At 42.0% G+C, this 27,109-nt stretch overlaps 2 protein-coding genes across 2 annotated transcripts; one reads left to right on the top strand and one right to left on the bottom strand.

Annotated features, from left to right (window-relative positions):
• Positions 1–1,066: 1,066 nt before the first annotated feature.
• Positions 1,067–14,650, top strand: LOC307250930 (angiotensin-converting enzyme-like; the record flags this gene model as incomplete). Its single annotated transcript, XM_080028208.1, has 13 exons — positions 1,067–1,297; positions 4,053–4,220; positions 4,569–4,656; positions 6,186–6,329; positions 6,460–6,651; positions 7,174–7,271; positions 7,443–7,612; positions 7,748–7,971; positions 9,342–9,486; positions 11,426–11,524; positions 12,094–12,216; positions 12,299–12,507; positions 14,541–14,650. The coding sequence occupies 13 exons, from the start codon at positions 1,067–1,069 to the stop codon at positions 14,648–14,650; spliced, it is 2,001 nt and encodes a 666-aa protein (XP_079884334.1).
• A 538-nt stretch (positions 14,651–15,188) lies between these two features.
• LOC307252177 (C-type lectin domain family 18 member A-like) lies at positions 15,189–25,459 on the bottom strand (the record flags this gene model as incomplete). Its single annotated transcript, XM_080029784.1, has 12 exons — positions 15,189–15,226; positions 17,345–17,436; positions 18,136–18,232; positions 18,378–18,507; positions 18,637–18,743; positions 19,154–19,246; positions 19,399–19,506; positions 20,000–20,121; positions 20,276–20,373; positions 20,493–20,726; positions 24,359–24,450; positions 25,336–25,459. The coding sequence occupies 12 exons, from the start codon at positions 25,457–25,459 to the stop codon at positions 15,189–15,191; spliced, it is 1,335 nt and encodes a 444-aa protein (XP_079885910.1).
• Positions 25,460–27,109: the final 1,650 nt, after the last annotated feature.

Here is a 27,109-nt window from a genome sequence, read left to right as displayed (position 1 = left end):
AAAGAACAAAGTTCTCGGTGACAGAGCTGCGAGAAGTTCTTTCTGGTCTGACATTACATACTTCACGAGAACTCAACTGCCGAACTCCTCACCGCGACGCATTGTTACCATGGTAATTGACTCAGTAGCGCCAGCTGATTTCACTTCGCTTTCCTCATTGACTTCAGACTGACCAATCACACAATAGTTCTCGGACAAGCTGCGAGAAGAAAGTTTGGCCCGGGTGATGTGTCGAGAACAAGCTGCAAGAACAGCTAAACAAGAGCTGAGAGAATAATATTACGTAATTTTCTTCTCGCAGCTCTGTCACCGAGAACTTTGTTATTTCTTCTCGCGGAGTATGTAACAGGCTTCACCTGTAGCCTGCTCAACCTGCACACCTGCGTCACCTCATGCACCATGGACCCATTATAAGACATGCACACTGTACGTTTGCAGTTATGCTAGCTAAAAGGGTTGGGCGATATGTTGGCACAATGTTTTCGTTGACTCGATTATTTGGTTTGGTCTTCCATGCTTCCTCTTTCATTCTACCCCAGACATACTCAATGATGTTCATGTCTGGTGACTGGGCTGGCCAGTCCTGACCGTGCCATTGTTGTTTTAGTCAATGCAAATGCAATATTGAAGTTACTTGACTACACAAAGAAGAACTTAGCAGATAAGAACAGCTGTCTAGTACTGGTTATTTACTATTTTAGCAAGAGTCTGCAGACATTGTTCTCTTAGCCTGCCCAACCTGCTAACCTGTAGCCTGCTCAACCTGCTAAACTGTAGCCTGCTCAACCTGCTAACCTGTAGCCTGCTCAACCTGCACACCAATTTTGTCACTAGTCGGTGTAACTTAAAAGAAGCTCGCCTCCTCAGCTACTGAGCATTTCTCCAGCGGCAAGGCTGGGAGGCTTCAGAAACGGAGCAGTGAAGAAGCGGAACAGCTCCAGGAGGAAGGTGTACTCTCACTTCGTTGGAGCAAGTGTATTTTTAGCTCCCAACTCGTTTCAATTTGCAGTTTTTTTGTCTCTTCCACTCTCTCTCTCTCTCTCTCTCTTTGGTGGAGGATATAGCCATGGGCACCAGCAGGGTGGATAGGTTTTTGTGCACAGTTCTGCTGCTGCTGCCTGTGTGTGGACTCTGCGCGGCCAAAAGCTGGACTCCAGGGGCATATACAAACAGCAAGGCTGAGGCAGAAAGGTTCCTCGACGACTACAACAGCACAGCCGAGGAGGTTGTGTTCTACAGTGCCTCTGCCAGCTGGAACTACTTCACCAACATAACAACGCACAACTCCGAGCTTCAGGTAGGAACAAACTCCAGCATCCTTTGCACTTAAGTATATCGCTGTGAAAATGTCGACTGAGCCTTCATCTCATAGCTTGGTAATGCTATTGGCCAGTTTAGATTAATTCTTGCCAGTATCCTCGTCATCATTAAATGCTTGCACGGTCAAGGGTTTCTGTGGAGCTGCGCCCTTATTCATCCCTCTCCAGAATGACATTTTCGGCTTCCTCCCAACTTTGCCAACTCAGCTTGTGTGTTACTGGTAATAGAACGGAGATCTGAGTGCCCTGCTGTGTGAACGTCCACAAGTTTTCAATTCATCTCTAGAGGGTCTCGCAAACTATTATGTTGGCTCTTTGTTTTTGTTTTTCTGACAGCGAGAATGTGACACCTGCTATATTCCAGTAAAGGGTAGGTGTGGCATCAGGTTTTCATTCCAATCAAGCAAGAGCACACCTTACTCGACTTAAAATAAATTAAATCAACTGGACTCTGATCTCCACACAGTTCAGTTCTACACAAACTAATTGAAAATATTTATGGTGGCATAAAGACTCGTGGCAATATTTGCAGACTTACCTTTGCGGGAATAAAAATAATTAAAAAAAAAATTGTAAGGGAATTTGCACCTGCATCTCACCATATGCATAAGAAAAAATGTGCCAGAACATTGAAGAGAGAGATAGCGGCAACATAGTAAGAGAGTGCAAGAGCAAGTGAAACTGTATGTGTAAAAAGAGTATTTACTTGCCTAGGGCGCAACACGTTGTTAGGTCACTCTTAAAGCTCTCTATTTGTAGATGATCTGCCTCACGGTGGACCGATGGAGCTCAAACTTTTTTTTTATGAATTTATAGATGTCCCCAGACAAATGTGCAACATCAAAACTCTATTCCTGAGATCCTCTAAGATTTGTTCCCCTTTGAGCATATCTGACCTGTATGGGTTCACTTTGGTGAGCCTAAACTGACTTGGTTTTTTCTTTGTTTTACCTTGTGCCACCAATTTCTTCCCTAAATATCTCTCATTACATTGGTATATTTCATCAATCAATTTGGCCCACCTGATTGTGTTTCCCTTGCTCGATTTAAGCAACGCAGCTCAGGGTTCACAAACTTTTGCACATACAACAGTTGTCAAATAATTTGTTTTATCTGTTTTAACAATTGATTTCTGGAAAACAAAAATATTGACTTGATAAACAAACATCTGTTATTTCATATAAAAAAATACTTGTATTGATCAATATGAATTAATCATGGTTAAAATAAAAAAAGAATCCAAAAGGCTCACAAACTTTCAAGCAACACTGTATTTCTGCAACAATAGAACAGTATAGATCATTATTTGCAATGGGTGCAAATCAACAGACACACATAAACTACCCAGGCATTGTATCGACAGCAGCCTTGACTCCTTCCATTCTTCCAGCACTGTCATTATGTTACTGGGAGCGAGCGCCCACCACGTGTTCATGACTTTCCAGGGCGCAATAAAAGAAAGCTCCTAGGATTCAGTGAGGAGTGACGGTTTCTTTTCTGGTACCCTGTTTTTTTTTATATATTTTTAAAATCGGCCGCGGCCCGTAGTTTGGACACCCCTGCTTTAGACACACCAATGCAGTAGGGGGGGTTTACCATGATAGCACTGCTACCAGAAGCTTTCCTCATCAGTATAACAACCATCTGCCACTTTCGTTTAAAGGCTAAATATGTAATTTTCTTAGAAAATAATAGATAAAATATACAGAATAATTTGCAGAACACCCTCAAAACTTGATGAAATATCACAGTATCTCTGAATTGAAAATCCACTTCTGCTGGCAGAAATACTGATATTAAGGAATTTTCCAGGGGTCTAAATCCCTCGAAAGTTCCCTCTTTTTTTCCTTTCTTTTCTGGTACCCTGATTTATGTCCAGGTCCTGGCATCACTGAGCTTGCTAGGTTAGCTTGCTCATCATCAATACATAGCTAACGCTTGTTTGGTTGACCTGCTGCATGCAACGGTTTTGAGGGGAAAAAAGCGACCCATGATATTTTGAGTTTTTCAATATAAAATGAGATATATTTTACCCAAGTAACAATGAATAAAATGTTTTCTTTTACTATAGAAAGTTCTCTTGCGAATATAGTGTTCATAATAAAGGTTGGCTGCAAAAAAAAGAAAATAAATTCTATCTGGGCCGCCCTAGTGGCTGGACCCTAGAAAGCTTTCCCACTTTCTACCCCTTATGGGCGGCCCTGGCTGTAGGTACAGGGGTTAAATAACTAGAGAGTGTACATTTTTATGAAAACCTAACTATTGCGTAGGTAAATCAGTGTTGGACAAAGTGACATGTTTACCTGTCGACGGTGTGAGAGTAAAAGTCACAAATACCATAGATGTCTATCTAGACATTTCCCTATTAGCCCCAATTGTAAACTTGCTGGGAGCACTAGAGGAAAAGTCAAGGGATTCATCCTCTGTTGTGAATGTCATGATTATCAATCTATCCAATTGTTTCAAGATTTGAGTCTTTGAGACCAAAACGATCGACAGAGGGATCAACATTGCCATTTTCACTGACTTATACTGCAGTTTATGGGGTCTTTCGGCTTTACTCTGTGATGTCACTATACCCAAACATTGAAAAGATGGCATGTGTAATGACAGACTTTAAAGGAGTCCCTCTTGGCAGGACTTTAAATTTGAGATTGTTTTTGCTGAAAGTAATTTCTGAAATTAAGAGTTTCCATGTGTCCTAATCGTTCCAACTCCTCCTCTTGTCTTTAGGTAAATGCATCACTGGAAGAGCAGGCCTTCTCCTCAGCATGGGGGGCAAAGGCCAAGGCGGTGTTCACTTCTGCGACTCTCAACACTCTCACTCCCAGCGACAAGAAACTGATGGACAAGATCATGGTCATTGGAGTTGCCAACCTGCCCCTGGCTGAAAGAGAGGAGGTTTGTTTCCGTTTGTAATATTATCTCGTGGGTCATTTGTTGTGACTCCTTGTACGGGTGGCTGTGGCGACGTGGGTAGGGCAGTCGTCCACTGGAGTGCAGGGTCAGTGGTTTTGATCCCCCGTCTCCCCGCCACATGTCGTAGTGTCCCTGGGCAAGACATTGAAACTCTAAATTGCTCCCAATAGTTAGTTTGCACCCTGCGTGGTAGCTGCTGCCATCTGTGTGTGATTGGGTGAATGTGTACAAAACAATGCTTTGGTTCTGTGAAAAAGCAGGGACTGAAAAAGCTGCTGCCCCTTTTTGAGCATCAAATACTGACTTCAAATCACCTTTTCTTGCCTCCAGTACAACAAGATTACCAGCACCATGGACAGTATCTATTCAACATCCAAGGTGCATCCGTCGCCAAATATAAGCTGGAGCCTTGACCCTCGTGAGTATAAAAACTAAAGAAAAAATGCATGAATTGCATTGAAACACAGTTTGACAGCAAATGTTGTTTGAGGGAATATAAAAACAAACAACGATGGGGAGAGGGGAAGTGTAGAGAGAGAAAAACAGTAAGTGGTTTAGATCTTATCTGCTCTTGGGGAAGTAACAGGATGGGCAGAATGACTTCTGTCACAGCCCGGCTCAAGGGAATGACAATGAGGAAACCACACAAGATTTTAAGGTTAACCAAATAATAATGTATTTAAACAAAGTTTAAAGTAAGCTACTAAGTGGTGCGTGAATGTCAGTAATGAGTGCTGTGTCTGTGTGAGTGAAGAGTGTAATGTATGTGCAAAGCAAAACTAACTGAAAAACCAAACCAAACCATATATCAAGGAAGGGAGAGCCCAAGTGGCTGATCCCTACAGGTTATATAGCTGAGGAGATCAGCCGGTCTCACTGGGGCGGCAGTGGCGAAGTGGGTAGGGAGTTTGCCTCTGGTGTGCAGGGTCGGAGGTTCGAAGGTTCACATGTCGAAGTGTCCCTGGGCAAGACACTGAACCCCGAATTGCTCCCGATAGTTAGCTTAGTACCCTAGTGCTAAAGCCTAGCCTGCGTGGTATCTGCTGCTATCGGTGTATGAATGTGTGTGTGACTGGGTGAATGTGTACAAAAAACAATGTAAAGCGCTTTGGGTCTGTGATAAACGGAGATATAGCGCTATACAAGTCCATTTACCATTACCATTACCAGCCAGCATGGGTGTTTGTAATTAGAAATCATCTCCTGGAAGCCCACCAATCAGGAGGTGCCAGGAGCTGTCACACTTCAAAGAGGTTTCCAAAGGAAGTGTTATGGATTTACCCAGCGAGTGTTGAGTACAAAGCTATAGAAACAGTATGCCGGTGGTGGCTTTTAACGTGCCTGATGATGTGTCTTGAATAATGGAGCTATTGTTCACCTAAATGTTGGCAACCAGTGCGAAACATAAGAGTGAGAAATGCCTGCCAACGCACGTAGTTTGACGAAGAGAACAATAACAATCCTCTCTTCTTTAGGTTATCGCTCATAAACGTATAAGGAGATTGAATGATTATTGATTTCTTATCTTGGAAACAATCTTAGGTGAAACAAACAGGGTTATTTAGAGTATGTTGTACACTCCGTTCACAGAAGTCATTTTAATAACAAACCGGCTGTCAACTGTCCCATCATTTCAACCATTTCTCCTTTTACCTTCATTTCCTATTTCTGGCATTTAGAAGAGAAATGCTGTTTAACATGACAGCTCATTACTCAAAGCTAATGTCTTGCTTGTGTCTTTTCCTGCTGAGAGAGAGAGAGAGAGAGAGAGAGAGAGAGAGAGAGAATTAAATCCTCTTAACACATCTTCGTCTTCATTATTTCAGCAAAAAACCTACAGCTTTTGAGTTTTTCTATTTGTTTTGATTTTTGCACGCCATTTTAGCTCATCTTCTGAATCCTTTTCTTTGTGACTGAGGCTGTGCTGGATCTTTTTTCATTTTGCAGATCTCACAGATATCATGGCCAACTCCAGGAGCTACAGGAGGCTGCTGTTTGCCTGGGAGGGCTGGCACAATGCAGCAGGTGTTCCTCTCAGACAGTACTACCCTGATTTTGTGAAGCTCAGTAACAAAGCCTCGCAAGCTGATGGTAAGACCTTCGCCTTGACCATTGACATTGAGCTCACGAGGTTCATAATTCTACTAACTGGTTCATCTTAAGGAAAGGAATAAAACAAGAAAGAGAGTGAAACAGATTTTTTTGTTGTTGTCCTTTTTAGGGTTTGCGGACACCGGAGCTGACTGGCGCTCTCGGTATGAGACTGACACCTTTGAACAGGATATAGAGGAGCTCTACAGAACCATTGAACCCCTCTACCAGAACCTGCATGCCTTTGTGCGCCGGCAACTCTACAAGCAGTATGGTCCCAAGTACATCAACCTTAAAGGACCTATCCCTGCTCATTTGCTAGGTACAACATCTCAAAAGCTGCCACCTGTGATATTGCACTCCAGGGGACTTGCTACACTCTACTGGGGCACAGGCCCCCCGAATAAATTCTGAATGCCTGCTTTGTGTATGAAATGTGAAGATATTGGGGTGAATTAAAGGTGTAGATTTTGTCTTTACTAGGGCACAGCAGATCAACACTGGGGCATGTGCCCCAGTAGAAAGGGTCTAGCAACGCCCCTGTTGCACTCATATCAAGCTTGATATTAGGGTTGAGAAACTAAGGTCCGAGGGTGTGTTGCAACCAATCAAACCCCCAGCCGAGACGCAAAAAGATAATTAATTAGAAAAACAGACTTGGAAAATCATTAAATGTAATGGCTCATGCCAGGGACAATACAAGCTCGGAGTATTAAGTTGCAGACCCACCATGGCTACTCATTTTTATGTGCTTATCTCATTACTGCGAAGGAGGCATTTCCTACAGTGTTACCCATAACAAGTTAGACTCGTTGCTTAAGTGTGTTTTCTTCCTCACCCTCAGGAAACATGTGGGCCCAGAACTGGAACAATATTTATGGTATGATGATCCCGTTTCCGGACAAACCCAACATCGATGTGACCGATGAAATGGGCAAACAAGTGAGTGTGGGGGAACCATTTTGTGTCATTCTGTAGGTCTGACAGTGACTTCAGAAAATTGCCCCAAATAAATCAGGAATCTCAAAAATAGAAACCTTTCCCTGTTTTTAGATGATTATAGTTTTGTTTTATATCACCTAGCTACGTTGTGACCTCCTCCCTCCTCACTAGGGCTACAACGCCACGCACATGTTCCGTGTGGCCGAGGAGTTCTTCACGTCTCTGGGTTTGGAGCCGATGCCCGAGGAGTTCTGGGAGGGATCTATGCTGGAGAAGCCTGAAGGTCGGGAGGTGGTGTGCCATGCGTCTGCCTGGGACTTTTACAATCGCAAAGACTTTAGGTAACATTATATTATGAGCTGAGTTACAATGACCTTACATTTATCTTCCGTTAATACACTGATGGCTAACCCTGTTGCAACAACTTAATAACACCAAGCCATTAGTCAATTATACTGATGTCTGAACCTCTTTAGGATCAAGCAGTGCACCACAGTAACAATGGAGCAGCTCTTTACTGTGCACCATGAGATGGGGCATGTCCAGTATTACCTGCAGTACAAGGACCTGCCTGTGGGCTACCGTCGCGGCGCCAACCCCGGTTTTCACGAGGCTATTGGCGACGTGTTGTCACTCTCAGTTTCCACGCCCAAACATCTGCAAACCATCAAACTGCTGGACTCGGTGACTTCTGACGATGGTAAATAGACTTAGGGTGTATTCACACATGCCGTGTTTAGTTCGGTTGAAACGAACTCAGGTGCACTTCCGCCTTCGGTGCGCATCTTTCAGACATGTGTGAATACAGTTATTGCACTCGGGTGCGGACCAAACAAGCGGTCCGAGACCCAGCTGAAGAGGTGGTCTCGATGCGCTTCAAAACGCACTCTGCTGCAGTTCGTTTGTGGTGTGAATTTGTCCGGACTCGATCCGACCCAATTGCAGGAAGCACTGTGCCTTTTCTTTTTTAATAAATCACTGTCAGCTTCACATTATGGGAAAGTGTTGTTGTCGCCATTGTTGGGAAGATTAGTTGTGGTTTGACCGGGAGCCCCGAGCAAATATATTACATTTGATAGACAGGACGCATAAACATGCAGATGTGTTCAGCGATCAGATGAAGGAGAGGGGAGCGTCTCCTGCACAGTGACAACAGGTTCACGCTGCGCTTTGTATGAAGTGCGTGTTTTTATTTTGCTTCCCATGTTACGGGACCGTCAATACTATCCCTGTGTCAGTTTGGAGCTGAGCCGCGCTGAACTCACACCCAGCTGACACACGGCTAAATCAGCTGTGTGTCAGCTTGATCCTATTCCTCGCGAGCCGCGCGTCCAGCAGCAAAAATACAGTAAATATTATGTTTCACATCGTAGGCTACAAGCCACACATTGACACAGGCCTACATATTATGACCATATGAAACAACAATAATTTTATGTTTTTTTATTTTATTTATAGGCTAGATAGGCCTATTTATTTATATATTTATTTATTATTTTTAACCCCATATCGTATCAGTTATATATTTCATAGTTTTCACTTCGTGCTTCCTGCTTCTCTCCACCCCAGAATGTCTGTCCAATGAATGAATGACCTCAGATCACGTGTGGTTTTACTTCTTAATGCTGGTTCACTTGCAAAAGGGGCAATATGAAAGTGGACCGCACCAAAAGAAAAAAATCTAAACTCTATTTGGTCTGGACCAAAGCAAGTGAACTAGCGGACCTTCCCAGTGTGAATACACCCTTAAAAAGAATGATTCAGGGGCTCCCTTAGCTCAGTTGGTAGGGCGTCCCCCCATGGGCCTCGGCCAGCAGCGGACACGGGTTCGATTCCAGTCCGCGGTCATTCTCTGCATGTCACTCCCCTCTCTGCCCCATTTCAACTCTGTCTCTACACTATCAATAAAGCATAAAAATGCCAAAAAATATATTAAAAAAAAAAAAAATAATAATAATTATTCAAATCCAAGCCACTGAAATTGCCTCTGGATACTTTGCTAAAACTGAGGTGGTGAATCCTTAAATATCTTGTGATGTCTTCATGTAATGCTGCATTGTGCTTCTTCAGAAAGTGATACCAACTACCTGTTGAAGACGGCACTGAGGAAGATAGCCTTCCTTCCCTTTGGCTACCTCATCGACCAGTGGAGATGGGGTGTGTTCAGTGGAAGCACGCCTCCAGGGCGGTACAACGCAGACTGGTGGCACCTCAGGTAGGCTTTTATGCACAGGCCAAATCTACTTACAGGAATATATACAGTAAACACAAGACTATTCTGGTGGCTGCTTAGCTTAACACAGCTAAGCAGCTATGACTGTGAACATAGGAAAGCAGCTAAGTGTCTAGTGACTTTCTTGGTAGGGTACAGTAACTCTCTGGAGGGTTGAAATCGATGATGCGAGGCTGCACGACAACCCGTGGTTGCTGGCTTTGGAAAAAGAGAAGCTTGCCGTTTTCCAGTCTTTACAGTATTTTTAGTATTTGTTGAGGAAATGACTTAAATGACTCAATAACAGTAGGGACAAGATGTGAACACAACATTCACATACCATCAGCTTTTAAGTTAACATGGCTTATACAGCAGTTGGTTCTGACCGAGTGATTTGATTGGACGAGAGACATTCCATGCGTTCTGAAGCAGCGCTGATTTGAGCGTCCAACATCACTCCGACTGTTCAGGGACTGTTCACCAAACTGACCAAATCACTCCACTCACTGATGAGCCGGATCTTCACTTGTGTAAACTTTGTGTGTGTGTGTGTGTGTGTGTGTGTGTGTGTGTGACTCAGGTTGACTGTGGCGAGTCTCTCCCCTATGAGAGGGCATCGCTGCCACACACAGACAGAGACAGTGTGCGGTAGTCGCTCACACTCACGTTACTGAAGACAGCAATAGTGTGTGGAGATAAACTCAGGCTGCTGAATAATACGAGCGGACGCGATCCGGACGCAGCATAGCTTTAGCCTAGCTTTCCCACCTCATTGTATAACTTCCCAAGGGCCGAAATACACTCATAAACTCTGGGAAATGAAGCGTGGGGGTTTGGATTGGGCAGCGGACTTCATCACCAACTAGATTAAGATCCGCCTTTCCTTCTCTTAAGTGATTTTTACGGGACATCGGGCGGCAGTGGTTAATGTTACCAGAGTAAAGGCCTTTGCTCACCGGGCGCGACGCGAATAAACGCAACGTAAAAGCGAATGTTTTGAAATGTGAATTTTGTCGCGTCCCACTTTAGAAGCGACGTCCCAGAAAAATCGAACTCAGTTCGAAAAAAAAAAAAACGCAAATTCGCGATGCGAAATGGTGTGGAAGCTTGTATTGACTCTGTATACGTTCGTTAATAAACGGATTAATCGCACGAATAAAACGCGCCCGGTGTGCAAAGGCCTTGAACACTGCAGGACGAGCTCACTCGCGTCAAGTTGTTGACACGTTGCTTAGCAACGCGCTCCACTCTGACTGCTTTTGTGGACTATTTGTGTTGGCGGAAGCAAATACATTCTTAAATGATTAAAGATCACATTTTAAAGTTAACTTGTGAATTTAAGTTGTAAAACTGTATAAAAGCAGTGACAACATGCTCCTTCTCATGTGCTATTGCTTAAATAGTGTATATATTGGGCTTGAGTAGATTTTTTTTTTGCTGCCTGCCTTGGCCATAAACAACCCCCATTAGAGCGATGCCAGTGAACCAAAACATTCAACTTATTGGCATGACAGCTAAACAATACAATGAAAAATAAACATGACGTTTGATAAATCAAGGCCGTCCAATGCTTTGAATTGGAATCACACTTAGCCATAAAATCCCATAAAGCAGAGCAGAGGGAAGCTGCAGATGCAAGTGATAATTATCTGGGTTCATCACTATGTTCTATCCCTTTCACATTTTTTGGTAAGGTTTTAGGTTATAGTAACATTCAGTTCAGGCAGATTAAATGGAGCTGCTCTGTTTTGCTACTAGAAGGGTGGGGATGGCATAGAGATCCAACCTGATACTTAGCCTAATAGATAGGCCTACATAAAACTGAACAAGTAAGAAGTAAGAAGGAAAAATCACTAAAGGCTGAAAAACTTAGCAGAATCGTGTCTTGGCCATTTAGCCCATATTGGTATATTCTAAATATGTCTCTTATTTCATTTTAAAGGACTAAATACCAAGGCATCTGCCCACCCACCCCACGTACGGAGGAGCACTTTGATCCTGGGGCAAAATACCACATCCCTGGAAACACACCATACATCAGGTATAGTAACTGTTGATATGTTCATGACATGTATACATTTCTTTTTTGAGTAGTCTGATTGACACCCAAGTTACAACGGCTTTAAAAATAAGGTCAGTGGTTTTTAGTGCGCAACCATGATGCATGTGCATATGTGCAGGCACATATGCATGAGGGCAATCTTCTGCAATGTGGACTGAATTACTATCACTTGAGTGTGGTTTCAAACAAAGCAATAAGCCCCACAATTGGTGTGGTGTGTTGCAGAAGGCTCTATTTAAAAAGCCTCTTTCCCCAGCTGGTTTCTTTAACAATGTGTGGAATGAGAGTCCGTCAAACGCACTTGCAATCCTGCTGGTACACACGCTCACAGCATTGTTTGCATCTTTGCTGAGAGGGCCACTTTAGTTTGGTAAATTACTTTACAAAAGTTTACATTACCAAATAGTAGAGAATTTAAGACCCATCTAAACTCATGTATTTGGTTCTAGCAATGTGTAATATATTTGTAACTAATTTATTTCTTCTCTCATGTCTCATTTATTTCTGTCTGTCTTTTTTTTAATGACGAACAATTCTTTGTACGGCAGGTATTTTGTCAGCTTCATCCTGCAGTTCCAGCTTCATGAAAAACTTTGCGACGCAGCCAATCAAACAGGGCCATTGCACAGATGTGACATTTACCGATCTGCAGAAGCCGGGGCCATTTTAAAGTAAGCATTCCTCATTGTGCATGAGTAGTGGTTTATAGAAACAGTAAAGCTGTGATAATTTATGTCATTCTACCACTTCCAGGAAAATCCTTCAGGCTGGCTCTTCCAAACCATGGCCTGAGGTGCTCCAGGATGCCATAGGCACCAACAAGTTAGATGCAAAGTCTCTGATTAGATACTTTGATCCCATTATCAAGTGGCTGGAAAAGCAAAATGTGAATGAGACCTTGGGATGGCCTGACTTCAACTGGGTTCCACCTATCCCCGAGGGCTACTACCCTGAGGATATTGGTAAGGGAGGACTTTGAGCTAACACTCTAAGTGGTTACTGATTGGTAAACAAACACGTTAACATTATCTGGAAGGAAACAGAAAATGCAATAGAAGAAGTATACCTGCATTCCCGAATAAATCAGCATGTGAGAAAGAGAATATTGGCCAAAATGTGTAGTGCTATATTCTCTCCAAGATGTAACGAAAAAAATAAAGTAAATGTTATCAGAATTCTGGACGTATCTTATTATTAAAACCCCAAGTGTCTTAATAAAGAATCTGAGTCAGGCAACTTCAAAGCCGGATAGATTTTACTTGCAACAGCAGAACAAGGGTGTCAATCAATGCAGCACAAGTCTTACATTGTTGAGCATACATGATTGAGACAAAGAAATTAACAGAAATGTAAGAGGCTTTATTGTCTCCAAATATGTGTATGTGCCACATTGGATTTGTGTGTCCAAGGTTATTGAGTTTCTGGGAAATGAGCGGGATGAGTTTTAATTACACTGATAGAGAGAGATGTTCCAAGTACAAGAAATACTCGTCCTTGAACATATGTGTGTGCCCAGAGGAAAAATCTGCTGCTCACAATAGTGTTTTCTTTGTCTCATCAGAAATAAATCATCTTCTTATTTGGAGTTTACTGGATTCTTAACCACTTCTAAAACCCCACTAGGAGAAAAGAGGAGCAAATGAATATATCAGTCTAAGAACTTATCCTGTCTAGTTAAGAAATACAAGAAAAGGTGGAGTTCTTTTGCCATGCACGTACAGTAAGAACCTTAGGAGCAATTAATAGACAAATAAGAGAAAGGGGCTTGCTTAATTGAGATCTCAATATTTTCTCACTTTGGTATATAGAATGTCTTATATGCTGATAAATGGTGTGGGGGAAGTCATTTAAGAAACACATGAGACAGTGACTGGATGAATTCTGCTGCTCAAAATAGTCTTTTCATCTTATTTGGAAGAATCGGACCTGTTAAAATTGTCTAATAAACGCTTAATCACCAACTGTGCAATTGTAAAAATCTGTTTTTTTTTTCAGAACGATTAATCGTATGATTGTCCATAGTTAGCATGCGATTAATCACATTTTCTTCTGTTCTAAATGTTACCTTATTGGGCAGTGGACAAATATGCTTCCTTTACAAACTCACTTGAGACTAGTGTTGAACTTGTGAGAACAGGACACAATAAGAGATATGAACAGACAACGGAAAGAATATATTGGAGCTGAGACCTCTATGATTGATACATAGAGGACTGTTTATACTAAAAACCCAAACTCCATAACACTGACAAATCCTGTCCAGAATATTCTCCATAGTAACCTCAAAGGTACTGAATGCTCAAAATATACGTATGCTGGGAGCATGTGCCTTTTGCGAGGGGGGAGAACTCTGATCATCAGCTGTATGCTTTATCAGCAAGTTTTATTTGAGAGGGATATTTGGATGGCTTTATCTTTGAAACAAGTATAGAGACAGGATCAACCAGGTAGCCACTCACGTCATGGTGTTAGCAGCGGTGACACCTGCCCAACCGAGTGCAGAGGGACGTACCCTGGTTGAAACGCGACAGTAAATGCAAATAACTTTGGTGTTGTGGAGAGAACAATCAGGCAGGGCTTTGAGGCTGAACTTTCCATTCCAAAGAACCTTTACTTTATCCATTTCTTCTCAAAGAGGCTTGGCAACACACAACGTTACTGCTCCAGCACTTCCTGATTCCCAAATTTCGGGGCGAGCAGAGGATCATAGCATCATTGTTCCCCTTTACCTTACATGGTACAGGCTCTATTCTCTACTTGCTTCTTTATGGTCTTCCACTATGTAATAGTACCTGGTACCTGGTCAGTGACTATTGACTAAAGATCGGTTGCTTATCATGACAGCTGTGGAGAGACTGATATTGGCACTAAGACATCGAGTAAGTACCTCTCACCTCGCAGTTTGCCTATCGCCCCAAGGTTGGAGTAAAAGACGTCATAATCTACCTTCTTTAGTGAACCCATTCCCACCTGAACACTATTTCCGTGCTGGTAGATGAGGTTCAAGTGGTGGAGGGCTACAAATACCAGAGAGTTAAACTGAGCAACCAACTTGACTGGAAATGTAACATGGAAGGGACCGAGCAGTCTTCACTACACGAATAAGCTTAAATAGATGATGCACACATTGAATAATTTATCGATCGAAAATGAAATATAATGTCTTTAGTTTATACTGACAAACTAAAAGATAAAAATATATTTTGTCACATCAGCTAAATCTTTAAAGGTGGGGTATGTTCTTTCGTCTTAAAATTAGTTTCAGGACTGCCCACTATATGATAAATGTAAGAGGCCTTCTCCTTCCTTTCTCCTATCTTGTCTGAGCTCCAGTAAGAGACATCCTTAAATGATGGCACACCAAATCAATTCAGAGGTCACACAAGGGCAGCTTATGGAGGTAATTAAAGGGAGCAGAGCAGGGACCTATGGCAGTGAAGGTTAGCCACTCGGAGGATAAACACACGCAAAAAATGAAAAAATGTATTGTAAAATGTAATGATAAACCTTTGCATTAAACATTCAAACATGTACAGTATATACAGTACATCTAAATCCACGTACAATGATTGACAAAAAATAACAACAGTGTCCCAACCAACTTGTACTGTGCACCTAATTTAACTCTTTTGAGAACACCAGGTCACCTGCCGTCCTCCCACCGGGCAATGTGCTCTGCAGCTGTGAAAAACACATGCACGCACACACACACACACACACACACACACACACACACACACACACACACACACACACAATACAAATTTGTGACTTAAGAACTTTGAGCACAAAAGCACTGTAGAAGAAAATAAAGAAGAACAAAACATTAAGTTTCTGTCATAAATCCCCAGTAATCCTACAATTCTAACGTGACTGTAGAGTGAATCATCTCAAACATGACTTAGACTAAAACGATTGACTCCTTTCCATGCATATGGAAACACACACACACACACACACATACACATGTACAGACAATACTGTGGAGAAATAGCTTAGTGTCTGTCTCAGGCTGTGCGAAATCCACTTATCATTTTATCACCAATTAACACAACGCGGCAATGAGGGCTGAATATTACTCTGGTGGGGTGGAGGGCTCTGCGTGCTTTTAATCGGCTGGATTTATGAATTTCACTCGTTGTTGCTTCAGTGAAAGTTTGCTTTTATTTTGAAAGGAAGGGTTTGCTAATGACCTCGCTACTATTACTTTGATCCGACCCTCAAGCCCTCTTTAGATAATGAGCTACTAGTCCTGTTTATACTTACACAGACTACAAAGAGGGAGACATTAAGAGATCTTGTAAAAGCCTGCTGTAAAAATGTGGTCCTGGCAAGCTGACCACATGCGGAGCAGATCACTCATTCAGTTGTGAGTGATCAATAGCACATTACGCACCAGCCACTTGCAGAGACACAATCGAGTGGGCAAAACTAAACATCTGCCAGCGCCTTATTCCCTTGCGATCAATGTAAGTGGTTTGTGTGGGTCTAAACACTGTGGGCCTTTGTGCAGCTGACATATATTGATTGTTCAAAGGCTCCTGATGGCGATCACCCAAGTGCCATTGATTTAGGCTGAGTGCCATGTTTAAGTGTGTAGGCAGGATCACACAGAGATTTCAATGTTGTGCTCACATCGTTAATGGACAAACTGGATTACCGTTTTTTACACCTCACCCTGTGGTCATTATCAGTGACAGAGGATGTGAAATGGGTACTGACTGGAAACAGTACAGCACAGCAGGTAGTGGGAGCAAGAATTTCAAATCTTACTATAAAGGAAGTCCTCTGTGTGTGTGTGTGTGTGTGTGTGTCGTTCTGTCATGTGAGTTTCCCGCCAACCGTTCATCCGATCTACTTCTCACTTGGCGGGAGTGTTGCTGAGGACACAAAGGAGTGTAGTGCTAAGTGAGAAGTTGTTTGGATCAGCGGTTCTGTAGTAAAACTGCAAAACAATGGGTCAGTCTTGGTTGGTATTCTGTCTACTGCCATCTCCAATAAAGAAATATCTAGAAAATATGAATAAAAAAGTTGGTGGACTGGAATAAACAAGGCATGAATGTTGTAGGAATGTACTGTTAGACTTGCATTCATGTAAATTGTTTGAGAGTTGTTATATCAAGAGTGTCTCTGGTGATGGCCTATCATTACTGCAAACAGTCACTCAGACTCATATATTATATTATGTTTGGGGAAAAGGCTGATCTTACAGACATTACTGTAACACAAGGGTGGATGTGAACCTTGTCACATAGAAGTCAGCCACCTTCCAGGAGCCCTCTGGGGGACACATTTCCAGGATAGCCAGTCACCACTTATCATACTGTGGCAAGAGAAAGTAGGGGTTCAACACGTTTTTGTTTTTTTGTCAAGAGACAGGCCAGGCACATCACCTGCATTCAAACCTGTTTATGGTACAAGTGCCACAGTTTTGGGACAGAGGGACATATCTGTTACATCCAAGTCTGGTGTGTATTTTTACATCGGCACAGGGGAAACACATGAGGACAAGCCAGTTTGCAGCCAAATGTCTTCAGAGGAAAAACAAAAAAAAAGCATTGCTTTCAGTGATCAGATATTTAGTTTTGTACCCAACGTATGTCAACAATGGCAGGTCTTCATTATTTTGAATTCCCATATTCTTCATGTCACATGTGTAAGGCTACACATTGACCTCAGTCAGTGTCACCAAATCCAGCAATGTGATCGGTCAACCAGATTATATCGGGTGGTCATTTGTTCACAACACCCTTCATCCCCTCAAAATCTACATCCACCCTCACCCAGAAGGAGCCGTACCATGCTGGCAAATGTATCGGTTCTGGGTTTTACATCGCTGGTCGTTCCAGTTAAAGGCACTTGAAGCCTGCAGCTCTACACAGTTCCCAAAGCTAGACAAAGAAAGAAAGACAGTGTATAAATATTTTGGATAGTTAGGTTTGTTAGTTTCAGCGGTGTTGAAGCGGTGTGAAACAGAACAACCAACAGAGGACGTTGGCATTTATACTAACTACGGTAACACACAAAGAAACAAATGTGCCCAAATGTATTCATCCCCTGATGTGTTGATAGATAGATAGATAGATAGATAGATAGATAGATAGATAGATAGATAGATAGATAGATAGATAGATAGATAGATAGATAGATAGATAGATAGATAGATGGATGGATGGATGGATGGATGGATGGATGGATGGATGGATGGATGGATGGATGGATGGATGGATGGATGGATGGATGGATGGATGGATGGATGGATGGATGGATGGATGGATGGATAGATAGATAGATAGATAGATAGATAGATAGATAGATAGATAGATCAGAGGTAGACTCACAGAAAGAGAGAGACATCTAGTGGACAGAGTTAAGGTTGCAGGTCAGACAACATCACTGAATTTTCCTGATTAGTCCACATATAGAGTATAAGTGCAATTTGAGACAACTTTAGTGGATGATGATATTTTAGGGCGGTTTCAGGCGATACGTTTTCCGTTAGTTATCTTCATTGTTAGGCTACATTGCACTCTGTCATCTCTGTTTGTGATGTGCTCTGCTAGTAGCTAATGTCTGTTAGCGTCACTTACCCTTGGTTGTCAGGTTGCCCAAAGGCAAAGCTGCTGAATTTAGGTTTCTCTCCCGTGTCCCAGCGAAAGGAGTCTTTCAGAGGCTTATATGTCAAACCTGTGGAGCAAATAAACAATTGCTGTTCTACGACTGCAGCATCTCCACAACCTCACAGCTGGTTAAAAACAACACCTAATCCGGTAGTGCTGCCCGGTGTTAGAAAACATTTCAATATTTGAAAATGTATCCTGAAAGACTGTACCAATCCAGAAGTTCCGTGTCTCAAAGTCAGCGTTGGTGACCTCGTTGCCCGTCTCCAGCTGACCGAGATAAAAGGCCAGGATGTCCTGAACCTTCTGATTGTGGATGTGAGTTAGGATAGCCCCTCGTCTCTGGTTGGTTTGAAGAAAAAGAAAAAAGGCCCAACTGAATGCAGAATGATAGTGTTTTACATGCAGATTTCTATGACGTGGTATACTGAGTCTGTGGAGTGGGGTTCACGACACACACCTGTCTCTCACCTGACAGTGACTCTTGGCTCCATAGTAGGTGTCTGCCTCCGAAGACACCGTGAAGCAATCACCATCTATCATCACGTCACAGCTATGGAAGGGAAACTGCACCTTGTCTGTTGGGACACAAGACAAGGCACCAAACATTTGTATATTTTTATAGCGAAGAAGTTACACACTATAGCTTTAATGTGTAAATGAAGATATAGGATGACCATCAATAATTTTGTTTCCTCTGTAGCCCGAAGGTATGACAAAGATACATTGTGACAATTTACACTTTGTAATTAAAATAGCTGGGTAAAGCTGTGCCACAACTTAACAACTGATTGTTTTTGCCTTTACGAAGTCAACATTCTGGCGCTTTAGATACCTGTTTTTCCTGTCACCAGACTTGGATCCCCTTAAGATAAATCCAGCCAGATGAATTGTCTCAGTATGCGTATGCCTGTGCGTGCTTTCATATTTGAAGCCAAGGCACTTGAAAACACAAGGAAGAATATATACATAAGCACACTGCACTCACCGGCACAATCAGCGCCACCATAGCCGACATCACACAAGCAAGAGCATTCCTCTTCTCTAAAACGGCCGTGAACACACTGCACACTGCATCGTACTGAAAAGAAGAAAAAAAACAGACACTTACAGTAAAGAGAAATCTGCCACTGCACTTTGGATATAAAAACACTAAACTATAGAGAACAGAATAATTCAATTAAGCCTTTTTTTTTACCAACATGTACACTATCTTGATAATGCTGCTATTACCTTGGCAGAGGTGTCCAGTGAAGCCAGGGTCACACTTGCACTTGCAGGAAGACATGTTAAGTTGTCCATGCAGACCACAGCTCATACGACATGGATTCTTTGGGACCTCTGAGGAAAACAAGAGCAAGCTTGTCATAACAAATATATAAACAAAAATAAAATCATCTTTAATTAAACATTTTTGCAGGAGAAATGAGATTCCAGTTGAATGCTTCAAGCAGGAAACAGTGCACCCCAAAATACTCCATGAATGACAAACCTGCCTAGAAAGTAACTGGGAGAAACCTTGGGCATAGATGTAACATGCTCATATCTATGATACCTTTGTGATACTTTGGGACACTTACATTGCTAACCAACAATAAATAAAAAAAAAAAAAAAAAAAAAAAAAGATTGGCCTTGAGGAGCATAATGGACATCACGAGAGCAGTTTTAAAATATTTTTTCTTGTATGCACCTCTGTTTCAAGGTTTCAAGATCTCAACCAACCTTTAAAGATATATTTTTTATGTCCAATCAAATCAAAATTAGCTTTTATTGCAAACTGTTTTTGTTTGTTTGTATGTGTGTGGATATGTGTGTGTTTTTTTTTTGTCTTACCACATAATCCACCTACATGGTCCCACAGTCTAAAGCAGCCAGACATGGAAGATGTGCAGAGAGAGCAGTACAGCCCGGTCTGATAAGGCATCACCAGCTGACCATTCACTTCCCAGTTACCCCTGCAGCAACACAAATATATACAAGGAGAAACACAATGAAGTAGTGTAATGTCCAAAATCATACAAAACAACATAATGATTTGCGAGCTGGAATGCAGTTTAACCTCTGTTTTTATTTTAAAACTGAGTAAAAAGCATTTGAATGTCTTGTTACCCAGGGGAATATGCACAAACAAACATCTCCCAGAGGTCTCCTCCTCTTAGGCACAGCTGACTGGCACAGCCCAATTGACTGGACGTTGCCCACACCAACTACAAAACGACAGAAAGTTTGGACACAACAAATCAGCATTTTTTCAAGTAAAACCATATGAATAATATAATGCCTCTGCATTAACAGAGCAGGCACAGTTGTATTTGCTTGTTAATACCTGTGTATAGTGCTGACAGGAGGCGTTCTCTTTACATTGCCCGCTCAAGAAGAGAAAATCTTTTCCCTCCTCAAACCAAGAGTCAATGACGTCGGTAAACGAGGCAACGCCACGAGCAGAGAGATGCGTGTTCCAGCCGATGTGACTGAAAGCTGAGGAGTGTTGAGGGGAGGGGTCTGTGCCACACCATGCAGCCCGGTCCTTCGCAAGTGAGGCCAGCCTATCATTCCACTCCTATAAAGACAGTGATGTTAAATCAAATATTAATAGTGTTAAAATTATAGTACAACTTACTAAAGTTTGTGTTTCTCATTTCATGGAATTTTATGAACATACTGTAAATAGATCTGCCTGACAAAAATCAAGGGTCTATCACTCTTACCCTGTATGTTTAAGGTCAACCCCACTTTTTCTCTTTAATTATATACATCATGGATTGTTCTGTCAGAAATAAAAAAATAAATCTGATTGACAAACGAGCTGTGACACTGTTTACTGTCAGGAGCCCTTTGCCCCCAAACATATGCTATTACTTGCATATGAAGGGATTATGAAGCCGTTTGATTTCACGTGAATAATTAATTATTTGTGGAAGGGAACAAATAATTAGCAAGAAAAGTCATAATTCCCAATAGAACAGTTTCGTCGCCAACTCATTTAACTGTAAACATGTCACTGTAGTCTGTTGGACTTGAAGCTGCGCCTACAATCTAAAATAATGGTAGATAGATTAATGGACAAAAAGACTTTGACACGAAGGTCATTCCTAACAGTGCATAAGTGATTTTCTTTATCTGCTTAATCCTTTTCAGCAGACAGAGCCAGTCAGCGGGCAATAGGCAGGGAGACACGGCAAGCTGCCAATCCATGGTGGCAGTAATGCAGTATTAGTAACCAGTTACAATAATACAATTACTTTTTCAGTACCTAGTAAAGCCTCATTAGAAAGTCCACCCTGTCTTAATAAATTAAGACTCTCGTTAGTTCACAAAAGTCTGTGTCTTAGCTTAAAGAACAGTTTTTTTTAAGTATTTAAAGAAAACCTACTGTATCCCGTTTGCACTCCTTAAAATATTCCAGAAAATAAAAGATGCTTAACATCAAAATAATCCAACCTAATGTTTGTCCAACAACTTTTTTCTTGTATGGTTAGACAGAGTTCGGAAGATAGCCATCAGCTATGTGTGACACTGATGTGTGCTGGAGAGAGACTGATCCTGCCTTGACCTCATTGTTCAGTCTACCCTCTGATGTCAGCCAGACAAATACATCAGCTCCTGATGCCACCAGGGGGGTATAAGGTCACCGGGCAATACTTCATCCAAGGCCTTTCATTTTATGGCATGGCACGTTGTATCAGTCCTGGGATTTGAACGTCCCCACTAAGAAAGATGTGCGTTCGATTCATCTTCCTCTTCTTCCTGGCTACAACGCAAACTGCTATGTAGTTTAATGCTGAAATAACCAAATACATTAAGCTCCACATTGTGTGAACCTGTATATTTTTGTATTGAAATGTGTTAAACTTCAAAACATGATTTAAAGATGCTGTGAGGAACTTTTAAACACTCTCGTTTTTCCTCTGATGATCATATATTACATGTAACAGCAAACGAGACCATCAGTGCAGACTGCTATTTAATATTGTTTGTTTAATGCCTTTGTCATGCGTTATGCTCACCCAGGAACAACAGCTGGTGTAGTACAAAACACTCCCACTTTTGTCCAAAGGGGGTGCAAGAATGAACACAAACCAAAAGTCCCCCAGAGCACCTTTAAATAACAAAAGTAAACGCTCAACTTTAATGTATGTCCCCGAGGGTGATGGGATGACCTCATTATACTTCTTAGCCTAAGGAAATCTAAGATAAACCTGAGACGGGGCATCATTCCTTAAATATTAGTATTTTATCTCAGCCCGAAAGCAAAGCCTAAAGGTCTGTATTGTAATTACTTCAACACAATCTACCCACAATGCTTACTCGTTCGTTCCTGTGTGCGAAAAAAAAAATCAGATATTCACAAAGACAGCCGAAGACGCCTTGAGCCTTTCTAACGTTTATCAGTAAAGCCCTTTTAAAATGCCTCTTGAGCCTGTCGAGTCGACGCAGCTTCCTCTAAGGGTTTTTCTTTCACTGGGAAATTACCTGTAATACCAGGAGTTGTGAATGCAGAATGATTATCCACGTCCTCGTTTTTTTTCTCATTACCGCCTTATCAGTTGAGAACAGTTCTCAGAGGCTGAAGAGCAGTCGAAGAAAAAGGGTCTCTCTCTCTCTCTCTCGCTCTGTCTGTGTGAGGGTGGCTTTGAGGGATGTAATCTGATGAAAACGGTTTTGCCCTGGTACAAATCTCATATTAGGGCCCCAGAGGATATCTAGTGCATTGTGTGTTTCATAATCATAATCAAGTGGCGGTAGAGACAGTTGTGCCGATAAGTACTGTGTGGCAAAGCAATAGATGGAATGGAGATAGGCGGAGGATTTAGCCTGAGTGTTTTTTGCAAAGCGTTCAGGATTAGAATAATCAGCCAAAAAATTGATAGCAAGAATTGCTGCACATTCACCTTGACCCTCTATTCCATCACACCAAGTCAAATTGATTTGCATTTTGTGTGCAATATTTAAACTAGCCTATGTGTATTGAACAGTAATATTTACTGACTGACAAATGTAAAGCTATAGTGCGAAACTTCTGCCCCAATAAGGAATTCTGAGTAATTACAACACCACTGTGGGTGTATCTTGTCTACATGAGTTAAGCCTTTGGTGATTGCTCGTGGATTTTATAGCCTCTGCCTTACATCAATGTTTTTCTTAGCAGTAGAATCAACAACTGAAACATTTCTTGGCGTTTCTCGGGATTTTTCTGAGCTCCTGCGCCAGTGTCAGGGTGCGACACCAGTTTGTAAACGCAGCCATACTGAGAAATACCGAGAGGGTTTTGTAGAGCTGATAGGCTTATTCAACTTTGTGTCCACTTGTTTGGCGATGGCTTGAATGTAACCAACATACATTTATATGAAAAAGTTACGCACTGTAGCTTTAAAATGTTACTTTGTTTCATTCTAATCCTGGGAAAACAATAAAAGTACAATTAGTGTCATTGGTGTCATTTCATTGGGGTGATACACGCGAGGCACGGTCACTGATGGACTGGGTGGTGCCCCTTCCAGTAAAGAAAACACAGCACCCCTCATTCAACTGGGTTGCACACTTTATTTATTTTCGCCTCCTGCATTTCAGAGAGCCTGTATCCCGCCAGTTACGAGGACTAATTGATTCTGGCTTCGATCTAACTGTCCGCACTATCACTCAGCCTGCAGCAGGGCAGAACAAATGGAGAACTAACTCTTCTATTTCTCAGTGCTGAGACCATCAGCACTACACAGGAACCAAAAAAAAAAAAAATCAGTCCTTTGTTTAGTGATTTCACTTTTGAAAAGCAAATATTATTTTTTTGCTCAATAACTCTTGGGCGTTGGGATGGTCTTTAATAACATTTGCCTCTGCTGCTCAAAAGGTCACTAAGGAACTCTGCAAAAGTGTCCCCCCCCCCCCTCCTTAACTAGATCTCTTCGAATTTTTTTTGTTGCTTTGTGTGTATATTGTGCTGTCTGTGACTGTCTGCTGCTACTGTACCATGGCCAAAGAGAATCTAAAGTAGAAGTTACTCTTTACAGAGAAACACTTAACTCTGGTGTCAACCTCTGCTGAGTGAACAGTGAACCACATCCATTTGTCTGACAGGTCCAAACTGTTAACAAACAGATAATGTCAAAAGGTTCTTAAACTCACATTCAGATGATAGCACACACACACACACACACACACACACAGAAGGAACAGACAAAATATGCCACAAACCATCTTCTGCATGTTAGCTGCCATGGGTTTGACCCGGCTGCGCAGTCTATTGTGCTGGCCAACGATCTGCGACTGCTCCTTCACCCCGAGTCCTGCAAGAAAGGGGGAAAACGCTCATCTAGTATAACCCCACTGCTGTCGCTATGGCAACGTAATTCAAATGTGTTGGCGGGATGTTTGAGTGTGTGTGTGTGTGTGTGTGTGTGTGTGTGCCTGTAAGGTCGGAGCACATGCTGATACAGTCTTTGAACAGTTTCACTCAAAATGCCATTCATGGGCCAGTCAAGGTTTAACACATCAAACTACTCCAAATTAACAGTGTCTCTGGTTTTACTATTTAGGCCTATATGTACGTGTTTGAATGAAATTAACATTTATGTTTTCCTCGATAGACTACTGACAACATTTCTCCCAACGTCCCAATACAAATATTGTCATTCAGAGCACTTCCAAATAAACTTTAACACAGTTGTATTTGTATAAAATATGTCTTCAAAAGAGAAGCTGAGCGACTGATGAATGATCAAACATGTTATTCTGCTTATAACTGCATTAGAATGTACATTCTGATGGGTTAATCATTTTGCCTGGTGTTTGGCAAAATAGCGTCAAAACAGTACTTTGTTAAGCTGATGCCAAAATCTGAAATGACATGCATGCACCCTTGCAATGCATGCATGTCATTTATATATTGTAAAGCCCTTTGAGCTGCGTTATATAAAAGGTGCTATACAAAGCGCAGTTTAAAGTTTGAAAGAAAAGTTGGGCTGTTGGCGCTTTGTCAGGTGGATTTAGGACAGTTATAAGAAAGCCCACTTGAGCCTACAGTCTGAAGGATGGCCAGAAAATCCTTTCAATTCAACAGTTGAAATGTGTACAAGTTGATGAAGTTCATACTGCACTACCAGGTCTCTTCTTGAATAGGCTACTGTCCCTCGTGGCCACCTGACTAGTGCACGATTAATTTTTTTTTTTACCTGTGATGGTGGGCTTCAGTAGGTCCGGTGTGTCTCTCATAATCCTGTCGGCGTAGGTAAACAGGGGCAGCAGAGACAAAACCACAAACAGATCCAGACCCTGTGAAGCTGCTACAGACCCCATTGTGTGAAATCCTCAAGTGTCTCCCAACATAGCAGCGTCCGTTGCTCCCAGCTCCCCTTACCCCCCCTGTCTCTCCTCCACCTCCTCCCTCCCTCCTCCCTCTACACGCTTCAGCACAGCACACTTGTCAAAGAGAGTTCACTGAAGGGACGTACACTTTAGTTTCAGAATACCGGAATCTTTGTAAAAAGAAATATATATGTTCTTCATATTTATTTAATTCAATGACAGCAGATGAAAAACTACACTGTACATTAGGCTACATTGCATACGTTAAAGTCTTGTTTTCAGTATTGCGCATACTTTTAAAGTAAAAGTACAATTTTAGTGGACGTGGCTACATGTTTCAATTGATCTGATCTCATTGGATTATTATAACATGTGTAGCAGTTTTTCAGTGCCGTCATCAGACAAGTTCTAACTTTTGGGTATAGTTAAAAGCAACACATGTACAAGCTTATCATGTTATCATCATGACCTGCAAGGAATCACAATAGCTTGCACAATAAATGTAGCGGAGTAGGTGTTTTCTTTAAATTGCGGTTGATTACATTAAGTCATACGAAATAGGGCCCAGTGACTATAGTGCATTCATGGACTAGAACACATAGCTTGATCATCTCATCTCTTTCATCATTTCCCAAACTAAAAGACAAAAAGAGAGGTTTACGAGTGGAAGTTTGTTTTCAGAGACTCATGTCCATCATTCCAATGAGTCACTGACTATGAATAAAGCTTTGTGGACAGACTGAGGTGCAGTTGGTCGTTTAGGGGGAGCGGTGGGGGGGTTAAGAAAAATACTGTATGTTTGTGATATTTTTTAGAGTGTTACAGAGCAATAGGTGGCACAACCTAAAGTGGTACAACGCGGACTGAGAGATACAGGATGGAGCCCAATGGGTGTTTGTTTCAACATGATGACAAGGATCGTGTTATAGTCCTAGTGTTGGGGAAGTATGAGTCATGACTCACACTTTGTAGGATGACTCAGCGTCTGTCTGCAGCAACACACAATGGATTGGACACCCACACATGTATCTCTCCGTGTTGTAGTAGGCTGCTGGATTTATTTTAGCAATGAGGCTTCAGTCGCCCAGGAGGCCCAACTTGTTTTCTTATCTCTTTGATTTGGCTGCATCGGTCAAGGGACTGTCTGGCCACAGCTGTGCACACTGTTCTGTTCTGGGCTCAGTCAGACACGGATGATTTCTCAGGTGTATGATCGTACAAGCAAAGGAACCACTGTATAAGCTCTATCGTACCCAAAGGCCTGAGCCTCCTCATGGCCCCTTGAACTTCTGTGGTGTCGGCTCCACACACTTAGGGACAGAAATATATCAATTTGTTTTTTTTCCCTCTACAGCAGCATAGTTCACTTGCAAACTTGTACTGAAACACACATCTCTACCTTATCTTAACGTACCTTACTTTGACTTACCGTACCTTACCTTACTTCTTTAGCACACAACAGGTCCTAATGTGAATATCATTGCCAGTCATCACATAGAACCTTTTTTAGTTGCCTTTACACTGAATGCAAGCTTAAGGAATAGTATTTACTTTGCCCCCATAGTCAGCCAGGACGGCAAACGGACCACCTGATAAAACACTTCTAAACGGCTACTTCACAAAACTGTCTTTGCCTACAAA

The sequence above is a fragment of the Ammodytes marinus genome (assembly GCF_949987685.1).
Source record: "Ammodytes marinus genome assembly, chromosome: 1".
Classification (NCBI taxonomy): Eukaryota; Metazoa; Chordata; class Actinopteri; order Uranoscopiformes; family Ammodytidae; genus Ammodytes; species Ammodytes marinus.
The sequence above is the reverse complement of the archived record's forward strand: the minus strand, read 5'-3'. Positions and strand labels throughout refer to the sequence as shown.